The sequence below is a fragment of the Mirounga leonina genome, unplaced genomic scaffold, assembly GCF_011800145.1.
Source record: "Mirounga leonina isolate KUSES-001 unplaced genomic scaffold, KU_Mleo_1.0 Mir_53, whole genome shotgun sequence".
Classification (NCBI taxonomy): Eukaryota; Metazoa; Chordata; class Mammalia; order Carnivora; family Phocidae; genus Mirounga; species Mirounga leonina.
In genome coordinates, this window is record NW_023270807.1 from 61,477,072 (window position 1) to 61,498,927 (window position 21,856).

General features: G+C 45.5%; 1 protein-coding gene across 1 annotated transcript in view; it reads right to left on the minus strand.

The window, feature by feature from the left end:
• Positions 1–21,856, minus strand: part of PREP (prolyl endopeptidase) — a 116,822-nt gene that overhangs the window by 9,314 nt on the left and 85,652 nt on the right. The window contains exons 11-12 of the mRNA XM_034991683.1: positions 3,269–3,405; positions 513–607 (exon numbers count right to left, since the gene is read on the minus strand). Of these exons, the coding sequence (XP_034847574.1) occupies positions 513–607; positions 3,269–3,405 (232 nt within the window). The remainder of the gene's footprint in view (positions 1–512; positions 608–3,268; positions 3,406–21,856) is intronic.

A 21,856-nucleotide genomic window follows, 5' to 3' on the forward strand; every position in this document is an offset into this window, starting at 1 on the left:
TCACAGCTGTAATGCTAGGAGGTTGCTACTTCTTAGCAACATCGGGAAAATCAGAGAAAACAAGCAAAAGGATGCTCACTCTGGGAACAGGAAAGCTCTATTTGAGATGGCTCTTTTTAAGAGAAAATGACCTGGTTGGAGATGGCCATATAATGCTAACCAAACAGCCTGGTCTTGACTCAAAAGAGATCCAATAAATGCCAAAAAGTGCCCCGCAGACCCACTTCTGACAGTGATAAGATAAAAAGGTACCCTGTGCATTGCTAAAAAAAACCAATTCTGATTATGCTTTATAGGGAATGCTCCTGAGAGGTGTGTACTTCATTAAAATAAACAGATTACAAAGGAAAACAGAATGTGACAAAACGGAGCTGTTTTTAGAGGGGCAGTGGTGCCTGCAACGTGCTTGGACAGATCCTTATTTTTCGCTTGTCTGCTCCTAATCCCGTCGGCTCGCTCAAGCACAGCTTTGGCTATGCTGTGTTTGTGTTTCCGCAGATAAAGTACCTCACCTTTATGCCACGTCTCTCCGTACTCGCCACCTCCTCGGATGTTGGCCACCGCAAGGACACCGCCCATGTGTCTCACAAAGATGAGCCTGGACACGCTGAGGAACAGTTCAAATAATTAACCTTCCATGGACCACCTGGTACAGACCACGCTGTCTCTCTCCAGCCAAAAAAATGTATCCCCGAAGACACTCCACAGGTAACATTACTGAAATAGGAGCCCGGTAGTTTTATACTATTTGATTACAAATGTGCAAAATATAAAAGTTCTGATTAATGTTTAACTGCAAAGTTCATACATTCTCATGTGCATTCAGTAGATCTCATTTTTCTATACTGGTCAATATTTTACTACAGGAAGTGGGAATACACAATTCAGGATGCAAACAGAGAAAGAACCCGAAGCTCTCATTTCATGCTGAATCCATCTTTTAAACAATTACGTTGGCAAACTGAGTATCTCCAGCCACGTGACACAGCCCTGGTGTGAATGGCTCTGGGCTTTCACAGGAATCCCCAGTGGTGGTCCCTGCTCTACTGTTTCTAGTCTCTCTCTCCTCATTGTTCAAGTTGGAATAGAGAAAGTGGTTTCTGAAATTGGGATTTTAAAGAGGTGTTCCAGTTTTATAGACATTCAGATGCTGAACTAGTTAACATAAGGTGTGAGAGGGGTTGAGGAGACCAAGGACACAGTCCAGAAAGGAAGCATGGAGGGCTCAGGGCTGGAGAAAGTTTTCTAGAAATAAGTAGAAGAAACTATAGCACAAAGCTCTTAAGTAAGTCCTTTGGGAAATCTGGATTTTGTTTTCTCTTCTTTCTACTCTGACCCTGACGGTGCTAAATGACATCCATTATTTCTAATAGCTAAAATTAATTCTGCCTTGATAAGTGTTTATGAAAATTTTATCATTCTCCCTCTTAGTAGCTGGGTAAACGCAGGCTTCTGTAACCTGGGGCTCTAGATGGCCTGAGTGCTAATTTCTTGGGTCTTGAGGACTCAGAGAAAAGGGGAGTTGGGGGAGGTGATCATACCACACAACTGGATTGGCCCAACAGATTTTCAATCACCTGGTCTTCTCATCAACATTGTTCATGCACCCCTGATGGTCTCTACGGAAGCTCCCAGCATATCTGCTGGGTTCTGGGATAAAAATGGTGCAGGGACCCTTCCTTACTCATCTCTCAAGTCCCAGTGGAGCAGGATTAATAACTACTTGTACAAATGAACAAAGACAAGCAGTTTTAGCTATAGATCTGCTCGAGAATCAGGGTTGTCTCCATGCAAGACCCACTGCAGGGACTAAGGAAAGTGGGGCTCAGGATGCGAGTCTCTTAACTTATTCACTGAATGAAACACATGCTCACGGGCCCTACACTCAGGCATCACCATGACTTGAAACTGAAGCTTGAATTTCATCACTTTGAGTGATAAAGAAGGGTGAACAATGACACATTTTATTTTTTTGTTTTAAGGATTAGGTCAGTCTAATGAACCAACAGGTACTGGTTTGCATTCTTAGACTAATCATCACAAAGAATAAATATGGCATACGGTTTAACCACAAAGACACGGGCATACGAACGAGAGAGCACATCTGACTGCCCGGGAAACTGGCACGAGGTGGGCAGCCCATCTGTGGCTCAGGCCCTGCCCTGAATAATGGTTGGTGCAGAGAAAACACTGCAGAACGCAGAGTGGCACTGTCATTGTATGGTGAATGAAGAACCACCCCTGCTCCACTCTTTTAACTGGTTTCCCTTCAATGTATTCATATGATGATTTTACAAGTTCATCAGCTCCTCACTAACAAAAGGATAAAATCCAACTCTTTTACCAGATGTCCAAGGCAGTTCACAATTTGGCTGTAAGCTACTGCGAGGCAGGGACCATGTTTCGTACCTCATCAAATCCTAAACACTGAACCATCAAAGGCTCAAAACAAAGCAACAGTTTTCTTGTCTTCATATTTGGGGCAGCCAGTTGATCTACCCTGAATTTATGTCCTGGGAGTCACAAGTCCATAAATTTCTTCCTGAATAGGATCAGATTTCATATGAGAAATCTCTATTTAGAAGTTGGCTCATGGCTGGTCTTGCTGGTAGGAGACTCCTTGTTTTTACTAAAAATGCTCAACACAAATTCCATTTTATACTGTGAATGGGATATTAAATCCAAGTTTGCAAATAACAGAAGATACTTATTTAAATAACAGCAAATGTGGCAATGCAGATTTTTCCCTCCCTGAACCGTACTTATTGGGAAATAATCACATAACAGTTTAAAATGGATGAAGTAATACATAGCAGATACAGAAATTATACTTGTGGCCGAATATTAAGATGGTCCATTTTAAGACTCTGTGCTACTGAAAAATATAATCAGTAGCTAAGAAATCATTCCCTCTGAAGAGAATACTGAGGGCAGTGGCGGGACAGCAAATGACAAACTGTGTGGGGATGACTACCTTCCGTCCAGACCTCAGCTGACACTCCCCGTCTGTAGCCTGGCAGCTCCAGCCTCAGCGTCTAGCTCTCAAACAGCCTATTCACTGAAGACACACGATTAGCTTGTGCTCCTGAAATTCCTGACCGAAAGGGCATGTACTTAACACGCAATCCTGCCCATCCACAAAAAACAAGTGAGAAATACACAGTTACATGCATCTGAAGCAATGCGTTAGTGGACTCGTCTCTGGTTTCTTCCCACCGTAGGGGAGGACCGCGTCCACGCTGCAGTTGCCGGAGCGGGCCATGCTTACCTGTAGTTGGGCGTGATGGATATGTTGAAGCCGCCGTAGCCGTATAAGAAAGCAGGATGAGAGCCATCCAACTTTATGCCCTTCTTATGCACAATGAACATTGGAATCTTTGTGCCATCCTTGCTGGGGTAGAAAATCTAGAACAAAAGAAAGCAGAATAGATTTAGTATTACTTAGTTAACGCCTGCTTGCTTGCTTTTAAGTGGGAGAAACGTGCAGGTGGTCAATTGTCTCTTCAAGATGTAGAGCAGCACGTGGCTCAGTTGGTTAAGCGACTGCCTTCGGCTCAGGTCATGATCCTGGAGTCCCGGGATCGAGTCCCGCATCGGGCTCCCTGCTCAGCGGGGAGCCTGCTTCTCCCTCTGACCCTCCCCCCTCTCATGTGCTCTCTCTCAAATAAAATCTAAAAAAAAAAAAAAAAAAAATCTTGTGTATTCCGGGGGCGCCTGGGTGGCTCAGTCGGTTAAGCGACTGCCTTCGGCTCAGGTCATGATCCTGGAGTCCTGGGATCGAGTCCCGCATCGGGCTCCCTGCTCGGCAGGGAGTCTGCTTCTCCCTCTGACCCTCCCCCCTCTCATGTACTCTCTCTCTCTCTCATTCTTGCTCTCTCAAATAAATAAATAAATCTTAAAAAAAAAAAAAAAAGATGCAGAGCAGCACAATGGAGAGCCAGTCCCCCTGATGCATCCGATGTGAAGCATCTTTCAGTTTTAAGGAGACTTTGTGGAGTAGAGAAGTGTCGGAAAGTAGGGAGACCTGAATTTGAATTCTTATTCCACAATTAGGTAATTAGGTTACCTTGGGTGACCCATTTATCATCCTTTGGCCTCAGTTCTTCATCCCCAAATGGGGCCATTGTGCCCACCACACGCAACACAGAAGAGAACAGGCCGTCAGTTCTTTGCTCCTTGTCAGCCTCCCGGGACCAGAAAAGTCAGATCGGCCATCCTGCCAAACAATTCAATCTAGGGAGACTCTTTTCTAGGAAACAAATTTCATATTCAACTTCCTCTCTATTCATTAAGATACTCAACTCTTCATTTTTCTGTGTTCAGCTATTATTAAGTAAATGTTAACAACTACAAGTGTATTAGGTGAGAGAACAGAAGAACAACAACAAGGAAAGCCTATTATTCCTATTAAAGACATTTTCTCCAGCATTTTTTTTTTTTTTTTAAGTAGGCTCTGCACCCAGCATGGAGCCCAACGTGGGGCCTGAACTCACGACCCTGAGGTCAAGATCCGAGCTGAGACCAAGAGTCAGATGCCCAACTGACTGAGCCACCCAGGCACCCCGTTCTTCAGCATTTTTTAATTAAGGCTCATCACACTCTGGGCAACCTTGGGCAAGTTCGATCAACATTTCTATATCCATTACTTCTTGGATAAAAGGGGTAAGAGAAAAAGAATAAGAAAGAGGACACTGAATGCTAATCAAGTGATAAGCCCACCAAAAGCAGATAATGGTTTCGTCCAGACAGGAAATCTGTAAATAGTTTTCTTTTTGGGCAAACATGGTGTCTTTACCCCAGATGATACCTGGAAAGTGTTCCCGCTCAGAAATGTCTTGCCGACCTCCCATGTTACACTCAAGGACATAAGTCTTTGCACTTTTGACGGTAGCAGTTCTACTGTAGAGAGTTGCCACAAAGTCCTTGGCAATCAACAGGGGGTGGGGAGGCGGGGGTGCAGATGTAGCGAAAAGCACCACAAGATGAAATAAATGCCTGCAAGGTTGGCAGTTATCGGAAACCTGCCAAAAAATAATAGCAAAAGAAGCAATGGTTTCTGACTTTGGAGAGATCCTGAGAGAGATGTAAATTTGAGAGTTCAGGAATCATGGAGAATACTCCTCAGGATTCAAAACTGTCAGAAGCGACACACACTTTTATTGAAAGTTGTCAGTGGCTGCCAGTTAGCAGCATCTAACAGAGTGTAACTGTGTGGGTGGTACGAGTAAATGCAGAGTGAGAGGAGCAAGTTCCAAGTCACTGGCTCGGGCTAAGGAGTTCAAATACAGGGCCTGCAACTCGGACGTGGGGAGAATTTGGAGCCCTCCAACCACAGAAGGAGCAGGGGAACAACTGGTCTCACACAATTCTACCTTAAACGAATCCTCTGTTCAAAAATTGCAGTCCCTCCAGCTTACACCTGTCCTCAGACCCCTGGCCCGGCACCTCATCTCTCTCCAGTCCAGCTCACCCACCCACAACACCCTCCTCTGCTCCCTGTTCTCCGCCCAGCCAGCGGGGCTGAGGCACCTCTAGTCTCCACTCAGCTGGCTCTCCTTCTGTCCCCAAAGGGCTCCAGCTTGGTGCCCTGTGACAAGGTGGCTCCTCTGGTCCCACTTTTCTGGCCGCCACCTAGGGATCTCCAGCGCCTGTGGGTCAGTGTGCGAGTCCCCCTCCCCCAGCTGGCTCCAGGACAGCGGGATCCTTTCAGAATACCAGCAGAAGCCCCAAGTCCCCTTCACGCCCGTAGATGCAAAAATGTATGCAAGCTGAAGTTGGTGTGGTTCAGATGTTAAAATACCACCACTCTGAATGCTGTCCAAAAGCGAAAGGGCACCGTGAAGAGGATTACAATAAAATCCACTTCAAGAAAACTCCTTACAAGAAGACTATTTCAGACTTGAAATGAATATACACACCATGTGAACACCCGTGTATGCAGAGTTTGTCACATCTCTGTACACACACACACACACACACACACACACACAGGAGTGCTCTAGGCCGTTTCTATTTGTGGCAGGGCAACTGATAATAAACCTTAACCTGACTCTTCAATAAAAGGGCAAATTGAATCCTGAGTCTTTTTGTAACCATGGAAGGAATCCATGTGAACATTTTGGAAATAGTCATTACAAACAGCCCAGCCATTTTCCATCACGCACTGTCTCCTTCTTTTTTAATACTGTCAAAAAAAAAAAAAAAAAAAGTCATCTGTGAGGTTGATTTATTAATGGTTTTGATTTCCCCTAAAATGTTAAAGCCTGGCATTAAGAACCATTAGATGAATTCCTTTTATTTTTCCTTTCTCATGAGGCTATTTATGAGCAGTAGACAGTAGACAAATTCAAGGTCATTTTGTTGTTAATATTAACTAGCCACCAGTGACTCCATAAATAATTCTAATCAACATAGACCATAAAACCAGATGCATAAAGGACCTCAGAGGGAGACTTGGTGTTGTGTAGTATAATGAGAAGCGTATTGGTCATGGAGTTAATGCACCGTCTCCTTCTCTGACTTAACTGAAACTGCCTCCTCTTGAAGCCAGTTCCTTCAAAGCTTTTCTTCAAGAGGCTTTGGGGTGTCTTTCCCACGGCTCTGGATCTGCTTGGCTAGGAAGAAAAGCTAGCAAACGCCTTATTTCCATTTGCTTCCCAAACCTGGCCAAACCAAACAGCTCCCCTTCAGAATCTCACTAGTGGTTCTTGAAACTCATTGGCTGGGCCTAAGCATCGGTGTCGAACAGGTTACAAACACAGCTTCCCAGACTCCACTCCCAGGAGTTCCAATTCAACAGGGTGCAGTGCTCAGAGCTGCGATGTAGCAAGTCGCCCACCCACTCTGGTGCAGGTGGACCTGGGCTCCAAGACCAGTCACACAGTCTGCTTTTATCACCCCCTGTATCCTTGGCAGCTGTATCGACTAAAACCAGGTGTCTTCCCCCAATCCTTAATAATTCGATATGGGACTCTCTTGTTCTCCCCCTGGTTCTCATGCGATTTTCTTCAGTGCCTTTAACAATGGAATTGATGACCTGTTCAGCATCCTGTCCTTACAGACGCCTGAATGCCTCATTGTCCAATCCGAGCTTCCACACCACCCTATCCACTTGTTCATTCGAATGTTTGCTGGGTGTCCATCACGTGCCAGGCGCTGGAGAATCCCTTCCCACGCGGGACGTAGGGTGTACAGAGACAAGCCAGCAGGCACGACGAACACCTGTGACCTTGGCTCTGTCCTTGCCCTCAGATCCTGAAACTCTGCAAGGAACGCGGACATTCCCCCTGTGATCCCAACTTGTTCTTCCCCCTTCCTTCCCTTCCTCACTCCTGAGTGCAACGTCTTATCGCAACATTCAGTCCCTTGTATTCTCTCTGGCTCTGTCAGCCTCACTTGGGCTCAAGACCCTTAGCCAGCTCTCTCGGTGTCACTAATGCCTGAAATCCTCTCATTCTAACCTAAGCCACTGGATTCCTTCTCCTCCTCCAGGTTGCGGCCACTCAGAAAATGCCAGCTCACTTCACTGCAAATTAGTAATACCTGAACTCACAGGCTCTGAACTTATGCTTTCTGTAGGTTTTCTCCTTTCCCTAAATGAGTTCCTTATGTTTCTCCTTCTTTTCCTTCCTATGTCTTTCCTAAATGTCTTCCTTATACTTTTTGTACTGAAATCAATTCCAGAGTAGCTGTTTCCAACACCTGCCATCTTCTTCCATTCCCAATACCACCCATTTGCATCCCCTACTCTTTGTCTTGTCTGCTGTCATTGAGGCCATCTGCTTGGAGTTCGTAAAAAACCTTCTGCCAACTTCACTCACCCTCTACAACCCCAGAGAAAGAGACTCAGCCTTGATTCTAGTCCTTGCCAATCCCACCACCATCACACTCCCCACTACCACAACGTGTTCTTTTTGCATTTTCTCCCTTTCCTTGGCATGCAAACACACTCAGAGTTCTCCTATCCTATATAACAAAACAAGACACCAAAACCTTTTGCATTGCCCTGCGTGCCCCTCAAGCTAAATTCCCATCTCCCTCTTCCTTCCTGATTACACATCTTCCACGGTAACCTACACCCACAGCTCATGCCTTCCGACCTCATTCACCACTGCTGGTAAAGTGGTGTCTTTACCACCACTTTTTTTTTTTTTTTTAAGATTTATTTATAATTTGAGACAGAAAGAGCGAGCGAGGAGGAGGAAAGGCAGAGGGGGAGAGGGAGAGAAAACTGACTCCCTGCTGGGCACAGAGCTCTACGCGGGCTCCATCCCATGACCCCAAGATCATGACCTGAGCTGGAACCACGAGTCAGATGCTCAACTGCCCGAGCCACCCAGGTGCCCCAGCTTTACCACCACTCTTAAAGGGCATCAGTGAACGTTTTCTGTCTTTCTCCTTACCCCTCCAACTTCATCTCTGTCCCAGTGGTGTGTGTGCTTCCCAAGTTTTTCATAAGTTTATAGAGACACATCTATTCTTACATATTCACACACACACAGGTTACTGTCATGTGGTGATGCATGGAGTCAGGTTAATATTGGCCTACAACATAGACTCTCCTCACGCAGCAAGATATCATAGGGTTCCTTTCATGTTAAAATCCCCAAATTTACCTCTTTAAAAAAAAAGCACACACAAAAAAACAAAAAACCAAACCAAAAAAACCCCAAAAAAACAAACCTAGCATTTCATTGTATGAATGTACACAAGCGAATTTAATCATTGGCTTACTGATGGATATTCAGACTGTTCTTTTTCTCTTAACAATGATGGAATAAATCCCTTTTAGATAAATCTCATATATTCATGCTATGATTTCATAGGATATATATTCTTAAGACATGAGCTTGCCAGATCAAACTGCATATAAAAATTCAATGCCTTCTGACAAATAGTTCTCTCAACTGGTGTATCAACTTAAGTCCCTAGGGACACTGATTACCTAAGTGTCCATTTCTTATCAGCAGTGGATGTTACAAAAATGGATTTTAATTTTTGCTAGTCTAACAGGCAAACTTTACCATCTCATTATTGCCTTAAGATTATTTTTAAATTCACAAACATTTTCATCTATTTATTCATCACTTTATGTCTCTTTGTCAGAAAACAAAACGTACGTGTTTTTATTGTGTTACTTTTCTGATTAGTTTACAGAAACTCTTCTTACATCAAGGATATTAGCTTTTTTTCTGCCAAGTTTTGTTTGTATCTCCTCCCCATCTATAACCTATCTTTTGACTTTCTTTGTGGAATCTTGAATATACACCCCACATAGACAGATAGGGGTTTCTCCCCCCAAGTTATAAAAATCTTTGGATTTTTACATTTATATTTGTAGTCCAAATGGGAGTTTGTTTTTGCATATGGTCTTTCCCCCAAAGACCAACTATCACATACCACTCACTGAAGGACTGTTCTTTCCCCCACTGTTCAGAAGTGCCGCTTCTGAATTGGTTTCTCCCCAGGCCTCGTCTGTTCTGATTTCTATCTGGCAACTGCTTCTCCGGCTTCCTGGGTGGAGTAGCAGTTCTTTGGTTCTTGATTTCTCTAATTCTTTTTCAACCTTCCTAATGGATCCATTACTAGCTCTTCTTCCTCCCACCACATGCTACTGTGTTGCAAATTTTATGCTCGGTCTTCCCTTTTTTTCCTGCAAATTCCTCCTCTGCCATTCTCAGAGAGCGCTAATAAACTACTCTGTGCTCAGGACCTTCAAGTGCACATGTGATCTCCCAGGGTGGGTGGCCCCTCTACCTCTCCATGTCACCATGCCCTGGATATACCTGGGGACGCGCTCCTCCTCGGAGCTCTCTTAGTTTGGCTAACAACAGTGGTCCCTCGTTTCTTTCTCTTCTCAGCCACCTGACTGCCAACTCCTATCTTGTGCCAAGGACCCCACACCCAGGCACCCATGCAGTCTTTCCAGTTCCCACAGCCAGGCCTCTCCTCTCCCCTTTGCTCTGGCAAACCCGCTCAGGATTCCCTACTGCACGAGCCTCAAAACCAGCCGGTCTCCCCGATGCCTCACGTTTGCTAAAGTGGTGCTGTGGTAGGAAGAGTAGCACCGTAAACTATTATTAGTCACATACAGAAATTAGAATGTAATGTGTATATATATAATACAAAAGCCATTAATGCTTTATGAGTAGACAACTGCCAAGCTTAAACCCATGTGTTATTTTTCCATTATTCAACAGGGTATTGCCACCACAATACCTAGGTTCAAGTTAAAAAGCAAAACAACTTACTCTTCTTCCCCCCTCATACTTGTAACCAAATGAGAGTTGGCAATACACATCCATTGTTTTTGAGTGTCCACTGTGGGCACAGCTTTTATGGGATCCTTAATGGACAGGAAAACAAAGCGCTCACATGGGATCTAACAGGCGGCCACTTGAGCAATAGAGAAGGTCTCTGTGTCATCCAGGGCTAATGGCTCGTCCTGTGAAGCTGACGGGCCCTGCCTTCCCCTTCTTCCTGTCAGCAGCAGAGCAACTAGGTTGTGCCGTAGAGCAGCTCAACAAGGAGCCTGTGACACCAACGTTAGCAACAGGGTCTGTCCTCTGGCACACGCCTTCACCTAACAGAGTGCAAGGCCCGCCAAAGAGCCTGTGGCCGAGAGTCTTCAGAAGCACCTGTGAGATCTCAGAAGAGCCTCTGCTTTAGCATGTTTCCACATGAAACCTTCGTCAAGGGCACCACAAGTAACAATAAACATCATGACAGCAATTCAAAGCCACCGTTCATTCGAGACATTAGTGAGCCAGCCAGAGGTTGCTCAAACACTGTACGAAGAAAGCTTCCCTCCTTGATTTTATTTTTTTCCCCTCTAAAACTTACATTCTTCATTTTGGAGACTCTCATAGCGTAACAATGTTACTCCACATCTCGAACCAAGAGCATTCAGCACAGCAAGGCAATGAAGGTCTATACCCTCTGGGAAGCCCCTGCTGTTTCTCCACAGAGGACAGCGATGGGTCTTCTCTGAGCAGTCCCAAGACTGTACCACTTGGTACAGAAAAGCTGGTGTCGGTTCTTTCTCAGCCCTGGGGAGCTAATAAGGTAATCTCAAATTCTGGAGATTTACGATGTTTTAGATACAAGGAGAGATCGTCACTCTGGGACCTCATACACTGGTCACACTCTTATTATATAAAGGACAAACCTGAGATCCATGAAGATAAGATACCTGCCAAGGTGACAATGCCAGTTAATGGAAAATTACCACCATGGTCTCCTAAGTCCCTGGTCCAGGGTTTTCTTCCTACTCTTATCACAAAGTAATTCACTCTATGGTATTGCTTCTTTGTAAATATCTTTATTGGGTGGACCTGTGTAAAATTTTGCAAATGTTAGAAGCTTTGGCACTGACTTAATAGATTTTTTTTCCCCCTCAAGACAATAATCACCAGTCTCTAAGGAAACCAGGGGACAAATATTCTGCCAGAGATACTGTGATTTATCTGCTTTTCTGTTTTTGTTGCCCTCTTGAAAAGGAGACTCATTCAAGCATGTCAAAAGCCGTATTTCAGATACAGAGGTTATTATATTTACTTTTTTAAAGCAAAGTAAGTCTGCGTGGAAAGATGATCTTTCTCCAAGCAGTCATCAGTGTTACCATCTTCAAGGCAGATTATTAAAATAATAAAAAGCCCAGTAATATCCTGCAATGCCATGCTACTAAAAAAATTGTTTCAATAATATTTTTAAAAGGTTTAACAGACACAGTTAACAACCCCCACTTTCTAAGCAATCACTTAAATTTAAAGCTGCTTCCAATTTTGCATATTTAAGGCCATAGTCTAATGAATGATTATTTCGCAGATAAGAGCTCACAGATCTTTGAGTTGAAGGCTTTAAATTAAAAAACTATTGAAGGTAAGAGACATATAAAGCATGTAGTAAAAAATGTCCAGAAATGACCATCCCTTATTGCCAAGCATGACTTCCCAGAGGCATGACCAAATACAAAGCAATGCTACTCTACAAGCGTGCTTTGGCACGAGATGACAGTCACTGAATACATGTCCAGCTCTCCTAACATGTGAATCTGGTTTCCAATAGATGAGATAAAAACATCTTCCTTTAAAGGAAAAAAGCAGAGCAAGGAAACCTAAGAAATCAAGGAAGTGTTACCGTTCTTCAAGAGAATGACATCAGTCATGAAGAGACCAGCCATCTCTACTGAAATGATTACTTTTCTTGAAATGAACACACTTAGTACTAAAATCAGTTTTGCTAAGACATTCAGACATGGGCAACCACTGAAGCTTCTGAAAACAATCAGTCTTCAACCCCAGATGTGTTCTCGTTCGGGTTTGGTGCTATCGGAGGCAAAGTCCGGCACTCTCACTTTCCCCAGTAAAGGGACATGCTCATCCACGGAAGATGAAGACAAACTGCAAAGGGCAAGCCCTTCGGAGAGAAGAATGTCTGGTGAGCGCAGCTCCTTCCTAATTTTAGGGCCTGACAGGTTTAGAGGAGAATGTTCACGAAAGGGTGTTGAGCTTCCCTTTTTATCAGAGTTGACAGAGGCCACTTGTGTGCCCTGTGCTTAAGTGTGGTAAACGCATGTGACGAGGAGCAGAGCCGCTCAGAAATCTGGTCAACGCGAACAGGGTCAGGACATCCCACTGCCCAAAGAACAAGGCAGAAAGCAACCGCTGAACCTCCATTACCTTGTAAAGCAAGGACAGGGAGAACCTCGCAGGGTTTCAAGGGGGTGCTGCACATTTCTGTACAGTGTTTAGGTTAAAGATACCCGCCAGGCATTAGGAGGTCATAATCCTATCTAATTTCCAGGCGTTTAACTTTGGAGGAGTGGGGAGGAGTTTTAAGAGTCACCTTTGGGCAGAAAATATAAAGGGAAATTTCTATTCCAGATCCTTTTCGTTTGCTTTTCAAAGGGTGGCTAGACCGTTTTCTAACCGTGGAGGTTTAAAAACTCCTATGGGGCACCTCAATAACAGCAACGTCAGTATACTTAAGAATCTATTTTAATTTTTGGTCCGTTTCTTGAGTATCAACAACGGGCTAAGTGCTCTGCTGATAGTCTCTGCAGAAATGCCTCAGCTCTCCAAGGCTGGGCCATCTGTTCTTTGGAATAATAAGCCTATTCCCGGTTCCAAAATGTGGAGCAAGTGAAACAGAAACGGGAAGGTGCTGAACACAAGGGAAGACAGACAGTGGCCCACGTGGACCGTGGCACTTTGATGAGTTTGGCTGGAGTCTGGAGGCTTTCAGGGCTGTGATGAATAAATAGGACGCGATAGCAGACCACAGTCGCCATCTTCAGTTCCACTGATCTGACCTCTTTGTGGTCGAGGCCCACATAGTCAGACATCCTCATAAAATGGAAGGACCTACTGCATGCACAGGTTCAGGGAAAGCAGCCTCCGTGTTTGTCTCAGGGTGCCCTCACAGAATACATCAGGTGTGGGCAACGAGGCTCACTACAGGGGCACTGAGGCGGCACGTCAAACGGATACATGTTTGTTCTGCTCTTTATGAGAACAGCGTCATGAGTCCATCGTCAGGAGGGTAGGAACCTGGCACTGCTCGCATTCAGTGAACGTTTGATGAATGACTAAACAAGACAGAACTGCACACTAAACACTCTCCTTCTGATCCCCCCCCCCCCCCCCCCCGACCTATGCCAGCTTGTTTCAGTTCCTGAGGCTCAGAGGCACTTCGGATGCCTCTTGCACACCGTCCCCTCCCCGCCCACCTACGTGAAGGCCCCCTGGCTTCTAACAGGATTCCTGCTTCCAATCTTTGGGCATTTGTTACCAGATTAATCTCCCTGAGATCAAGGGGAGAGAGAGAGAGAGAGAGAGAGAGAGAGGGAACCTTCCTTTTACTCGAGGTCACTCCCCTCCTGACAACGTGTAACGCCTCCCCATCCTCTACACAACGAGGTCCACGTTTTAGACCAGTCATTAAATCTCTTCACTTTCTACCTTCTACCTTTCTGAATCCTTCCCAACTGCAACTGTCCCCTCCACTGAAACTGCCGTTCCCATCTCTAGGTCCCCAGGTCAGCAGGCTTCACAGACTAAAGCACAACTGGAAAAAAAAAAAAAAATTCACTGGCTCTAAGGAATTCATTTATCTGATCCCCCTCGAGCTTCCAACCAATGCAGGCATCCCAAAGCTGTATCACAGGCAGGTTCAACCTTTGCTTGGCTATTTCTAGTAGTAAGAAAGAAATTAACAACACAAACGGCAGCTCATTTCACTGGGAGCCTCTCTCACTGTCGGAAAGTTCTTCCTTACCTGAAAATGTCAAAATAAATGAAAACACAGGGCACAAAAGTCAGCCGAGGCTCTGGAGACAGAACCTAGTGATAGTAAATTTCCATATAAACTATCAACTAAAGTTCTGTACATTAAAAAAAAAATACTAAAGTGCCCACCAGTAGGTTTCTGTATTTTTCACAATAGGATTTTCCTCAGTCCTTAGGTCAAAATAGATGTTATTTTACTTGATTTGTTTAAAACACTTAAATAGTTCTTACCATGAACCAAGCACTATTCTAGAGGTTTATAAATATTCCCTCATTTAATCCACATATGAGGTTTATACCATGAAGGCCCCCATTTTTTTGGGGGGGGGTCACTCTGACCAAGAGAAGTAACTTGTCCAGGTCATATATCCTGGGAGTGATCGAGTCAGGATTTTTAGCTGGGCCAACAGACTCCAGACTCCTTGCTGTCAGTCACTAGGAACAAAGGATCAGCAAACCCCCTGGCCCTCCTCCAGGGCCCCCTCCTGAACCCCCTGTTCATGGCTATGGTGCCGTCATGTTTCTGTATACCTCTCTGTACCTAGCACGGTGCCTGGAAGACAGTGAGCACTTAGAAAACAAGTCTGGATCCCTGCATAGACACTCAAACTGGACACCACGCTGCAATCAAACAACAAAAAAGTATTTCGGGTGGCAGTGCTTTGAAAAAAAAAAACTATAAAATAAAGCAGTCTAGAGTCTGGCATCAAAATGCTTATAAGCTGAAAAGGAATGAAATACAAAATAACTTGGGTTGAGGCACTCAAGAGACTATAAGGTCACAAATTTCCAACTTATTACTAATGAAAAATATTTAACATCTGATATTTTCTTTATGTGTAGCTGTTAATCTATTAATTTAGCAATGCCATGGCGGATGAGCTTTATAGCTCCGAAACGGTTTAGTTATGGTAATTTACTGCATGAGATTGCACCTGCGTCATAAAAACCCAAAAAGAATACTTGAAATCCATTTCAAATTCTCATTAACTCAAAACTATGGTGGACCACTTATTTTACTGCCTTAGAAAAGTAAAATTAACAAGCGAAATGTTGACATGACAAACTCTGGCCAGAATGTTCAGTAACAGAAGGGAAGCAACCATACAGCTTTAAGGATCTGGGGCTGGTAGCTCTGCATGCTTAAAAGGCTGGACTAGGAAAGAGAGACAGATGTTAGTGAGGAGGGAGAGCAGTGTTTGTGCAATCAAGCACCTCCTGGTCGGGGGGAGAGGGGCTGGGACAGAACCACGTGCTGCCGACAGTGGCCCTGAATCGAGGGCAGCACCGACAGAAGCCCTCGAGCCAGGGAGCTGGCACAACTGTCCAATTGCCATTTTTTCGTTTGTATATTCAAAGGGAAAGGGAGACACATCAAAACACTGTGAGGAGCAGATGCACACAAAACCATTTCGCTACAGAGAAATGAATGACTGGAATACTGAAAAGGGGAATCTGGAAGTAAAAGCCTCTGGCCTAAAGACGTTTCGGGGAGTCTCTGTTGCACACCTCCAATGCTGCTAGTACACCGATCTGCTTCTACCTAGAGCCTCTCGGACACGGCAAATGCAAATCGCCAAAATAACCCCCTGGGAGAGTCAGAGGCAGGAAAAACCCATCGGAGATGATTTCAGGTTGCTTAAACGACAATCGTTAGGGGGCTCGTGAGCGCCACAGTGCGTTTCACTCCCCGCCGCTGGGGAACCTGGAGCCAGAGGTGGACTCACACTGGTGAAGGCGGGCTGCAGAGAGGTGGTCAATGGCGAGACACGCAAGTAGAGGCTTCCAGGAGCATCACAGCCAGCCACTGGAGGCCACTCACCAGGGGTTGGAAGAGAGGAAGGGGAGCAAATGAACACAAATTACAAGGTTCAGAAGTCCTGCTGCAAAGCTACAAGCACAACTTCTTCGATTTATATTCTATGCTTGGCTGTGTGAAATGGTTTCCTATTTGTGCAGTAGAATGACAGTAGCAAAAATCTTCCCAGTGGAACCGTAATAACCTTTTTTTCTTTTTTGATGACTATGAAATGCCTCCCACTACCTTGTTCACCCCAGCGCTATCATGATAAGGGAGATCTCATCTATTCATTTTTAAATGCTTTAAGTGTGGAAATAGTGTAATTTTAAGTATGCATACACACACACCTTTTTATTATCACTTGTAATCAAGGCATTAAGAGAGTGAAATATCAAAGTCTAAGGAAAATGAACGTTTCAGATGAATAATCGATTCATGTTCATGGAAGATCTGGAAAAGAACAGCGTGCTGTTCTGATGATAGATGGCATTCAGGATGGTGGATAGGGAACATTTGATGATATGAAGCATCAGGGGTGTGTGCAGAAAAGCTGGCCACAAAAATAGCACACTGTGGACAAAAACTTCCATCTAGTGAATTCCGGTCCTATCTGTGCTGCCTAGTAATTAACAGGCAAAGCCCAGGGCTGCAAGGAGACTCCTCACTCCCAGATGGCTGGGCTCAGTGGCTCCATTCACAGCTTCTTCAGTCTGCTGCTTTCCTGGCCATTTCCTGGCCACCTCCCAAGTCCTTAACTGTTAGTGCTCCCTTTGGTCCTCCCCCCGCATACATGCCCCTGGGGGTTTCAGGCTGTGCCCAGGTGCTCAATGACCACCACCACGGCCAGCCTTCATGACTCTCCCTAACTTCTGACCCTAATTCTCTTGAGCGCCTGGCAAATGTCACGTAGGTATCCAGCATAGTCCCTTTCAAGGGCTCCCTACTGTCCACGGGATAAAATCTCACCCTATTTGGGTGCATACCAGACTCTTATGGTTTGACCTGTCTGCATCTCCAGGCTCATCTTCTGCCAGTGGGGTGCAGCCCTGGTGCTAGGGATGCCTCTGTGCGCAAGCTCTCCTCCTTCCCGTGACCTTCCCCTGTCTGCCCAAAGCTCCTTTCCTGGAAGCGATCCAGGGACAGTCTTAGACGTTCCTCCTCCTCTGGGCTCTCACAGGACCTGGGATCACCTTTTGTATCGTTTCTCCCACCATCAAGTTGCTACAAATGTTTGATCACATCATTTCCCCTCCTAAATGCTATTCTGATCCTTATAGTCCCAGCACTGCCGGTTACAAGGTAGCAGCTTGATAAGTGTTTGTGAAATAATTATTTTTATTTATTTATGCCATCTTCTCATTTAGAAATTCCATTTTATTTAAATTAGTATTATAACTATCACTGCCTTAGGCATCCCCCCGGCTTCTCTCTGTGAGGCACTGGGACTTTGGGGACCTTGCTTAGACAAACACAGCAAGGGAATACGTTACAAGAAACATGAACAATGAAGAAAAGAACCATATGTACAAATCAATAAACTATTGAGGAGTGATGAAGGAAAGGGAAAGTGGCACGTGAAATATGAGAGGCTGCTTTAGAAAACCTGTGAGAAAAGCCAAAAGCCAAAGGGAGAGAATTAAGTTTCCAAAGTCTGAAAGCATTAATTAAAAAATCCAAATGATCACACATTCTCATAAAACGTAGCAAAGAATCCTGGTCAACTAAATTTGCACATTAGTAGAACTGTTTTTTTTTTTTTTTTTAATTGCTCAGCTTGTCTGAAAGTTTCCCAGACACCTGCAAGAAAACAACAACACAATAAATGTGTACCAGGAAGATATTAAAAAAAAAAAAATTAACTTTGATGCTCTAAAAGGAGGGGCAGGATTATTTCCTGCTTTGGTCACAGACTATGAAGACTATACTTTCAGGGATCATTTCTATAGTGTGGTCACAGACTATGACCCGAAATACACTTAAAGACTAGATCACACAAAAACTCCACAGAAGTACAGACAGTAACAAACATTCGTTTTCTGACACTATTTGCTGGTTTTGAATAGAAATTACCTTTGGAGGGGAGAGGGAGCTGGCTCCTTTTGGAATTTTACAGAAAGGGAATGATCCATTCGCATAGGTTTCTGACAGTGATAACTAGATAATTTCAGACTGGCTTCTCTTACTCATTTGTCAGATATTTATACGGATCTGCTCTGGGCTCTGGGGACAGAGCAGTGGGGAAAGCCACTTTCTGAAGGGAAGACAGAGGATCACATAAACAAATGAAGAGACAGAGGGGAAGCTGGGATGGGGAAGGGCTGCTAACTGGCCCGGGAGGGAGAGAAGGGAGCTCTGGTGAGCGCAGCGGAGGTGAGCGAAGGAGTGGAGGTGAGGTCCAGGCAGAGGAAGGCAGCAGGGAGGGAGGGAGAGCGAGGCGGCCAGCGTGAGTGCGGCCCAGCGCCTGGCAGGAGGGGCCAGGGGCCAGCCCCGGGGAGGCCTGTGGGCATTACTCGAGGCTGGTCAACCGGCAGACAAACGTAATCATAAGGGATAGGCAATTTACTAAGAAGCCACAATATCCTGTGAAACGAGAGCAAACAGCCTCTTCCTTTGGACCACACATCTCAGAACTGGCTGTCTGGCCTGCGGATGCTGACCCCAGCCAGAAGTCGGCTAACGTGTCGCGAGAAACGCCAATCATTCCACGCCACCGCCACCGCCACCGCCACGAAATCTCGGTATTGCGGGACTCGGGTCACCGCGAGGGACGAGCTCTATCCTTCCACCGATGGGGGGGTACCGTGGTGGAGCAGAGAGCCCCAGTTTCTGCTGCCAGCCCCACAGCTCAGGCCGGCCTGGGGCAGTGGAGGAGAGAGCGGTCACGGCGGGGACGCAGCTGCGCAGCCAGAGCTCAGCTCGCAGGGGCGGGCCGCGCGGGCGGTGGCCTGCAGGGGTGAGGAGGCGCCAGAGCGCGTGCACGGGGAGGCGGCGGAGTGCCTGCTAGGCGGCGCTGCCCGGCCAGGGGTCACTCGGTGCGGCCCGCAGCGTCCTCCTGCCCCGCTCTGACCGACTGGTGGGGCCCGACGCAAGTTCCTGCGTCCAGACGGGTCCACCGAGGCGTGATGGAGGCCCGAGAGCTCGGGCCGACTTCCGAGAGGCCGGACGGCCGCAGACCTGTGACATGAGCCGCACGCGGTCACCAGCTACTCAGGCGGAGCAGTGCTGTGTGTTCTTTATGAGGTAAAGTAGGAAAATACATGTTACGTAAAACACTGTTCAGGACACAAACTCTGCTACGATCTTGAGTCCACCAGAAAAAATAATGCCTGTGGAGAAAATAAAAGGTAATGACTTACTAAGCTCTTTAGAGCTGCTTGTATTTTTAAGGAAAATATTTGGAAAACGAAAGCTTACAAATAATGAAACGGATTTCTACTGATAGAATTTCAGGTGCTGCACGTCAAAGATGGGGCCTGGGGCAGAGGCAACCCCGTGCTCCCCCAAAAGCCCCCCTGCTTTCTCTGGGGAGGGAAATGTGGTGTCATCGGAGCGGGCGCTGTTGTCTCTCCTTCCAGCACGTGGAGGATGACTGACCATCACCATCTGCCAACTCTAAAGCTGGTTTGTCCCCATCACATGGGGTTGGCCAATGACATGTGGCCAGGGGAGGGCGGGGACACTTCTGGACAAAAGGACTGAAGGCCACCATGGGATGGGATGTGCTTTCTAGAACTCTGTGCCACAGGGACAGACAGTGCGTGGTCGGGGAGGCTCCTCAGGGAGGGCCTGGACAGAGCCCCAGAGGAGGTCCGACGGATAGTGTACAGGAAGAAAATGTCAACTTTTCTGACTTCAAGCCTCTGAGACTGTGACGGTGCTTGTTAACTGCAATAGCCTAGCCCATCTGACTGATCTAGAAAAGAGCACTCAGAAGGAACTCATTCATAAGAAGCAGAAAATTTCTCACACTCACTATCTGAGAGTCTTCTGGCCCTTAAACTGAGTACATAAAAAAATGCACATATTTCAAAATTTCAAAACTACTTCTTCATTTTTAGTTAAAACTCAAAAATTGTTTGGAAAAAACAGTAGGTAAGATAAAGAAAAATGTGGTGTACACACACACACACACACAGAATGGACTATTAGTCATCAAAAAGAATGAAATCTTGCCATTTGCAACGACGTGGATGAAGCTAGAGGGTATTATGCTAACTGAAATAAGTCAGTCCGAGAAAGACAAACACCGTATGATTTCACTCATGTGGAATTTAAGAACAAACAGATGAACAAAGGGGAAGAGATGGAAAAATAAGATAAAAACAGAGAGGGAGGCAAACCATAGAAGACTCTTAACTATAGAGAACTGAGGGCTGATGGAAGGAGGTGGGTGGGGGATGGGCTAGATGGGTGATGGGCATTAAGGAGGGCACTTGTGATGATGAGCACTGGGTGTTACATGTAAATGATGAATCACTATATTTTACATACATAAAAACTAACTAGAATTTAAATAAAAACATGAAACAAAAAACAAAAGAAGATAGAGAATTCAGGGGCGCCTGGGTGGCTCAGTTGGTTAAGCAACTGCCTTCGGCTCAGGTCATGATCCTGGAGTCCCTGGATCGAGTCCCACATCGGGCTCCCTGCTCGGCAGGGAGTCTGCTTCTCCCTCTGACCCTCCCGACCCTCCCCCCTCTCATGCTCTCTCTCTCTGTCTCTCTCTCAAATAAATAAATAAAAAATCTTAAAAAAAAAAAAAAAAAGAAGATAGAGAATTCAGGCCCTTAGAGGTCTCAGAGAAGGAAAATAAGGAGCTGGCTTCCTTCCTGACACAATGGAGGGAATGTCCCTCCTATGAAAGCCATGCCTTCCACCAGGGCTTGGGACCCTCTCACCTTCTCAAGGAACTTGGCTCCTGGGGTGGTTCCTTCCTACTGGCCAACCCATCAATACACCACAATAATCTGTTTTCTCCCCCCTTCATAAGACAGGCCGTTGACCTTCTACACCCCTCTCACCTCATGCAATTCAAGTTCTCAAGACTGTCTGCACACATGGTTCCCCACTTCCCTCTCCTCTAACTCCCTCCTCCCTGATCTTGAACCCACTGCCACAAAAGCTATGGAAGCCTCCATCTGTAAAATGTTCTATGAAGTTAAAATTTTATTTTTTGGATTGATTGGTTTTCTTAGCACAGCTGTATTCTACAGCAAGAAAATGAAAAATCTGAAAAGTAATCTGAAGGACGAGGAAGAAAGGGAGGGTAGGAAGACAAACCACAGTTGTTAAAAGACAGAGATATTCAGTTAGCCTACCAAGGATTACTTTTTCTTAAGAAATTTTTAAAAGTTTTAAAATATAAGCTTTTCAGATTATAGCATTAACACAAGACTGTGCTAACTAGACTAATAATGCAATACAACAATGTATGAAAAGCAAAGCTAATCCCCCAATCCCTCAATCACACCCTCCCATAAGAAACCACACATGTCTTCTCCCCTCTTCCTCAATATACCCTGTTCAGCCACCAGTCTGACCCCACTGCTCCTGAAAGTGCTCTTGTCAAGATCACAATGAATACACCCGGTCAAATCCAAGAACTTTTCTTCTTTGCTTATTTGACCAACCACACTGAGTGTTGTCTGCCACTGCCTCCTTCTAACACCCTTCCCTTGATCTCCTGCTCCCCCTTGGTCTGCAGTTTGCTGGCTTTTCTCGTACCTCCCTGGCTACTGCTTCTGGGGCTCCCCTGCTGGCCCTTCCT